At 43.2% G+C, this 7,079-nt stretch overlaps 1 protein-coding gene across 4 annotated transcripts in view; it reads left to right on the top strand.

Annotated features, from left to right (window-relative positions):
• Window positions 1-364: 364 nt before the first annotated feature.
• DCAF7 (DDB1 and CUL4 associated factor 7) overlaps window positions 365-7,079 on the top strand; it is a 25,998-nt gene continuing 19,283 nt past the window's right edge. For 3 of the 4 annotated variants that reach the window (XR_014238628.1, XR_014238629.1, XR_014238630.1), the window contains exon 1: window positions 404-734. Coding sequence is in view for 1 of the 4 variants with exons in the window: in XM_082373134.1 (XP_082229260.1) it covers window positions 597-734 (138 nt within the window). In the remaining 3 variants the exon portion in view is untranslated. The other variant, XM_082373134.1, reaches the window with a different exon arrangement.

The raw sequence follows: 7,079 nt of genomic DNA, 5'->3' as shown, positions 1-7,079 counted from the left end.
CAGGTCACACAAGACCTTTCACGCTCAGAGGTTTGACCTAGAACTTGGAGGCCTGCAAACCAGCGCGCTAGATTCTATGCACCCACGCCCCCATTCACCATCACTGCCCTGTTATCTCTCTGACTGACATCTTTGTCAGCCAATGACCTTTGGGGCTGTGAAAGCGCCTGCCCCCTGGAGTTGGGCGGGGCGAGTAATTGGAATGACAAACATTTCCACCAATAGCAAGGAGGTTTCAGAAGCCCTGGGTACAACAGCCAATGAGAAGAAGGAACCATTCGAAAGGACGTGTCAGGCAGCCAACGGCCGGCGCCGCTGCTAGGGTGGTGTAGCTTCCGTTCCGAGTGGGCGGGGCGGTGTCTCAAGCGGAAGGTGGTTGTCGTCCGGGCCGAAGCAGGTTTGAAACTGGGGGTTGGGCCCGGCCCTTGTTGTCTGTCGCTGCGGGCCCTCTTCCGGGCTAGGCCGTCCCTGCCCGCCCCCGCCCCGCCTCCCTTCGGACCCCTGGGTTCCAGGCCAGGCTCCCTGACTGATTCGCGCCCCCGCCCTCCGCAGCCCGCTGCCGTCCCGATCCGCACTGCGGCCCCGCCGCCGCCACCATGTCCCTGCACGGCAAACGGAAGGAGATCTACAAGTATGAAGCGCCCTGGACCGTCTACGCCATGAACTGGAGCGTGCGGCCCGACAAGCGCTTTCGCCTGGCGCTGGGCAGCTTCGTGGAGGAGTACAACAACAAGGTGGGCCGGGCAGGGGCTCGGAACCCGGCTGGCGGGGAGCGGGCCCCGGGGGCGCCCTTTCCGGGCCGGAGCCCAGACCCCAGGATTCTCCCGCGGACTTGCCCTAGCGCCATGGAGCGGTTCCTCTGTGTCTGGCCTTGTGCAGACAGTTTCGCTGTCGTTATCGCATTTAATCCTTGCAGCATTCCTGGGTAGTCAGGAGTGTAGTTACCCTTATTTTACTGATGGGAAACCTGAGGCACCGTGTTGTGACTTGTCCGAGTCACACAGCTATTTCATGACGGAAACAGGTCTCAAACCCAAGTTTACACCCCAAAGCTATGCCATTTATCACTCCTATCCCCTCCGCTCCTGCCGCATTGCTTCAATTAGGGGGCGGAAGAAGGATGAGGGAATGATGGCTGTAAAATGCTGGCGCCTCGGTGGTCGCTCCTGGCCACGCTAGATCTCTATTAGGACTGTTTACTGCGCAGGCTTCCCAGCCCCCTACACCCACCCCCAGGTACTCTTCCTGGATTCCCCCAGCCCTTTGCCGGGATTGCCATTGCTATTGCTGCCTCATATTCGTCCTCTTCAAAGAGACCTCTTTTTGGAAATCTTGGCCAATGGCTGTAATCCGCCATTGTTTTCCGAACAGAGAAGGATGATACTTGCCGTATTTTTTTCTTGGCATCTTTCGTGCTAATTACAGATATGTAATCTTGAGTAGTAAGTCTTTCTGGACATCCACAATTTGAGAATCCTTCATAGAAGCACGGGTAGTAGGAGAAAGCTTTAAGCTGGAAGTGCAGCATAAATTTATTTCTGAAAGTTGTTGAATAAGCTAGTGGGAAGAATTTTCTTTCCTTTACTCCTTAATCTCTTCCATTTATTGTATTAGAGTAAACGTGATTGATAGTGATCAGAGCAACGGAGAGCTATGCCTAGCGGTGTTGAAAGCCTGTACACCTGCTTAACACCATGAACACCGTGACTTAGGAAGAATAAAGTGTGTGGATGGTGACAGGCATGGTGCAGGGAAGAAAGCCAGGTGCTCTAGGGTTGGGTCCTGTCTGGTCCACTGACCAGCTGGGGGGCACTGCACAGGTCAGTTTTATTATTTCTGACCCACAGTTTGTTGTAGGAAAGTTCTTTTTTACACATAAAGGTCCTGTAAAAAACATTTGAACATTGTAATTTTGTTTACAGTTTTTCAGGAGCACATCTGTTTCTCTAGAGTTAGGTCTTAACTATTTTGGAATCCCCTTTGAGAAAGTGATGAAAACGATGGACTTTCATTACCCAGACGTCACACATACACAATTTACAAACAAATCTCGGGGAGTATGCACTGATCTTGGAGTCCACCCATTGCCCACAGAAAGCAGAGAGTCCTGACAAGACATAGCTTTATTTTCTATTCTCTGGTGCCTCTTTCTTCTTTATGGCCCATAGTGGATGGCAGAGCTGGGAATGGAATTCAAGGCCCTGATGTGTAAACTGAACTAGTAAAATTGAGAACATTAGAACTGTTGTTTAAGGATACATGTTTAAAAGGGGAAAAAAAGTAAAATATATCTTTCAAAGGGCTTAAATCTTTTCACACAGATAGATTTTTTTTTCCTTGCAAGTTCTTCCAGGGTCGATTTGGGTAAGCAGTAGTAGTCGCATTTATAAGAGAGGAGAAACTGAGCCACAGTTAGGCTGCTGGTGGAATCAGTGGAGTAACTGGTGTCAAACCTCTGTTGCAGGGACTCTACCCCAAAGTTTGCCCTTTCATTTAGTAACCATATGGAGCTCCTTCTTTGTGCCAGGCACACAGGCAGTGTGGTCTGATGATCCCAGTAGTAATAGATTAAGCAGTTACCTCTGTCTTAGTTCACTTGCATGATGTAGGCAGTGCTGTGTCTTGCCTACTGTTTTTGTGCCCCCACCTATCTAGGTCAGAGTTCTTAACGTGTGTGTGTGTGTCATGGACACCTTTGGCAGTTTGAAGCCAGTAGATCTCTGTTCATAATTCTGTTTTCAAATGCATAAAATACGTAGGATTACAAAGGAAACCAATCATACTGAGCTATAGTTATTAAAGACATTTTTTAAAAAGTGGTAATCTGTACTTTTAAATTAACTCATTAAATTACATCATCCATTATAATCATTAATCTTGAAGTAGGGATGAGGGTAAACAGCATTTCAAGATGTTCACTGTGATGTGATATGAAAAAAATCAGTGATTTTTATTGGTAACAAATCACAGATCCTGATGCCATGGTGAGTAGCTGCCTCCATTTGTAATGGAAGGAAATGATCAATTTTGGCTAGAGTTTGTGAAAATGTAAATGTGATTTTCCAACTCAAGTTCATGGACCTCAAGGTAAGAAACCCTGCTGTAGAGGATCTGTGCCTAGGGGCTGGCGGGCAGTAAATCTCACTTGAACACAGTGATTATCAGGCTCAGTTTCTGAGAAACCTGGACATGAAGGTGCCAGACTTCATATTTTAGAGGAATTTTAAAATTATTGGTTGAAATTCTCAGACCTTTGGTTCCTGTTTGCTGTCAATAGTAATTGCCAGTAGAGGACAAAATAAATTGACACAGCAAATTAACATTGATGAAAAAGCCTAGAAACGGTCATCTTTTTTTACTGTGAGACATTAAGAAAACATGATTATAATTTAAGAAAAATTTTGTGTTCATGTCATCACGTTTTCCTGTAGTAAAATTATTTGTAGTTCGGTGGAATTAAATCTCTTAGCATTTCAAGAACAACTTGACTTCCAGGTGTTCCATCATCTGAATAAATTCGGGAGTTGTAGTGGAGTAAACTAGATTCTATCAACTACACCTGGAATAAAGAGTCCTACTATTGGTAATTGTGTTTGATGTTCTTTTTTTGTGGTCTCTGCTGGGGGATAGAGCAGCACTGGTGTTGGAGAATGGTTTTCTAAATTTTAGCTTGTGTCAAAGAATCCTTGGAGGGACTTATACATTCTCAGGCTTCACTAGTTAACAGACAGCCAAGTGATTCAGACACAGGTGGTCCAGGTGGCGCTCTAAGACCATTACCCTGGAGTTACCTTGGCATCTCCTGACCAGAGACAGGAATCCTTCTTTTGGCGTCTGCATGTGCCTAAACATTGATTCCATCCCATGAAAAAAGCTCAGTTACCAGATAGCCTCTTTGAGGGAGTCTGGGTTGAGATCTCAGCCCTGCCACTTCCCAGTTTTGTGTGGCCTTAGGCAAGTTAAACTCTGTGCCTCAGTTTCCTCATCTGTAAAATGGGAGTAATAAGAAAGATTAAATGAGTTAATAATGTAATGGAGTTAGGAACTCTGCCTGGCACATAGTAAGCAATTTAGAAATGTTAGCTATTATTACTTAAACATCATCACTACTCTATCTGTAATTGAAATATAATCAAGGAGAATTGTATGGGTATTAGGTAAATTTGACTTCTGTATTTTCCAGAGAAAAATCAGGACCTTAGGTCAGAAAGGTACCTCAAAAGGTCATTATGTTCATTCCTTTGCCTTTTAAAGACCCAGGGGAAAAAATTCTCTTGGTTCCTTTCAACCAAACCCATTTTGTGGTGTAGAAGCTTCTTGTTGTTGGACTCCAAGTACTGTAATATGCTAGTTTAAGCCCATTTTCTCTTGTTCTACCTGGCTTAGACACAGTAACTCTGATATAAGAACTCTGGTATTTCTCCTGAGTTTTGACAATATCTGTCATCTTTAGACAAGTGGTATTTCCCTTGTTTTATGGGGAAAGATGGGTAGCAGTTCCTGGGCTTCTGTTCTTAGCTGCATGTTTCAGGGTTGGTTTTGAATAGAATTGACAGCGTGATTGGGATTTATTTTGCCCTAATATTTAACTAGCTGACCATTTGTGCTTTAAGATTTGGCATCTAGAAGACATTTTTTGAGGTTCTGAGGAAAGAAACCATAGGTATACCTGATGCTTTTTGAAGAATACTGGTAGTGAATCTGAGTAAGACTACCTTGTACTTGAAATGCACATGGGATGAATGCTTGCCTTGTCAGCCTGTGTTGATTCCTATGAGATCTTTAATGCAGAATTACTTTATCTATTTGGCACATAATGATTTTGACCCTGGCGTATAAGTTTTCATTTCTCAGTATTTCTGTCAGCCTTTCAGGATTCTCATTCATTTGTTCATTAATTCAACAAATATTTATTTGTTGTGTTTTAGGCACAGTGATAATACTTGGTAACCTTTTGTATCCTTTCTTAGCAGATCTGAGATTGGTAGCAATAAAGAGAAAGTGTTTTAGTACACATAAGTGTTTTTGATAGATATTTAAAATTTTGCAGTGCTCCATCAGTCCTTGCCAAGACTGTCAGCAGGGGAATTTAAAGTATAAAACTCTTCTGGTTTTAACTTCCTCCTTTCTTTTTTCTAGACAGTGAGGGGACTAATTCTTCCATGAGACCACTGAATAAAACTTCTGCTGCTATATTGTTTTTTGCCCTAACCTGGTTCACACAGACTTGCTGGAGATGCTGTGATTTGAACAAGGAGTGAGTCTGTGTTCTGTAGGTCGTCTGGCCTGCCTGGGGCTGTGATGCCAGAGCTGATTGATTAGCCTCTGAGCCAGGAGCCGAAGGGGTGCCGTGCCAGAGTGCATCTCAAAGTTTGACAAGGCAGGACCTCTCTGCAGATGCTGATCAACGATAATCAGTCAGGAACAGGCTTGAAAGGAGGACAAATGGAAAAGACCAAGAAAAGCTGGTTTATTCTGTCAGAATTTTGCCTTAGCTGATTTTGGTTATATTAACAATTGTGGGGAAATGTTCCACTGTCAAGAGTGGTATTACTGGTTTAGATAACTTGGGGTTTTTTTTTATTAATTACATATATGTACACACATATTCACATGCATTCACCTTCATGTTCTGGTACTAGCAGTGCACGTAGTTAAAGAGGGATACACAGTTCCCTCCTTCAAGGAGCATAGTAACAAGATAAACACAGCAGCTTTTAAATTTTTAAAAAATGTAAGGTATGAGTAATGTGAATAGTAATTTATGTTGTTCATGAAAGTAATTGAAAGTGAAGCTGTGGTCATGCCTCCAAGGAATAAATATTTTATGTTTTATATCTGCTCCTTAGGAGATATCTGACATAGTAATATCCACAGTTTAAAAATAAGTCAAAATGATCTTGTTTCACAGTCTTTTCTTTTTAGGGGGCATTTGTTTCATATGTTGGGGTAAAGCATTGTGAAGCAATAGTTGCAGAAAGGCAGTGGAGGTGGGAGATAGAAGAAGTTTAGCAGGAGGACAGGGAAGACTATGGAGGAAAGAAAAGGCAGGGGGTAACCTAAGTGTTGACAAGATGATTGAAGTCATACTTTTTCCTTACGCTCCCACAATAAGTGAGGAAGGACGGCAGTATAATGAAGATCAAATGGGTATAGGAAGATGCTGAGAAAGGATGTCTGTGGCTGCAGGTTCAAACTCAGAAGAGCACAGTTCTCCAGGATAGGATGTTGATGGGCAAAATCAACAGTCCTTTGTTTGGGACAGTGAGAAGAGGGTGCGCAGCTGGCAGCAGGAGCTTCTCTAGACCCCACTCGACACCTTGGATGAGAGGGAAGCTAAGTTGTACAAGGAGACACAGAGACATGCCATCATCTCTAGAAGCACTAGATGAGGCAGGTTGGAAGAGATTGAATTGTGAGCAGCTTGACAGCTCCTCATCTCTGTTGGCTGAGAAGATGCAGAAGCCTCATGTGTTTATGCTAACTTGGAACATGGCCCTGACCTCTCTCCCATGGGAACTTCCTTCAGATCATCTAGAAAGAACTTGCCTCATTCAGGAACCAGCATAGTAGCAATAGAGAGATACTATAAGAAAGGAGGGGGGAAAAATGGGAAACAAATGGAAGGTAAAGTGTCTACACTAGAAAAATGTTTTCAGCTTAGTTGAAAATTAATGGCCAGTCCTGCCACCATGAATTCAAAGAACTTAAGAAAATAAAGAACTCCAGGCAGAGATACAGGAGATCAGGTAAAATAAGGCATAGTGACAAGAGAAAATGGGACCACCAGCAGGTACAGCCCAGCAAAAGAGTGGAAGAGAAAACAAAAATTATCACAGACCTAAAAGCCACATTAGAAAGAGAATTAAAATGAATACAGACTGCTGAAAACAGTGAAAGATAGGGAAGACAGATTGAGAAAATGAAGTGGAAATGAACAATTAGAAAGACTATAATAGATGCAGAAAATAAAGAATGTCTAACTTAGGTATAATTGGTGTCTCTGAAGAAGACCAAAGAAATGAAACACAAAAACTCAAATATGTCGTTAAAGAAGACTTTATAGAATAAAGGTTTGA

The sequence above is a fragment of the Balaenoptera borealis genome (assembly GCF_965194805.1).
Source record: "Balaenoptera borealis genome assembly, chromosome: 20".
In the NCBI taxonomy this organism is placed as follows: Eukaryota; Metazoa; Chordata; class Mammalia; order Artiodactyla; family Balaenopteridae; genus Balaenoptera; species Balaenoptera borealis.
This window is presented reverse-complemented; position numbering and strand designations above follow the sequence as displayed.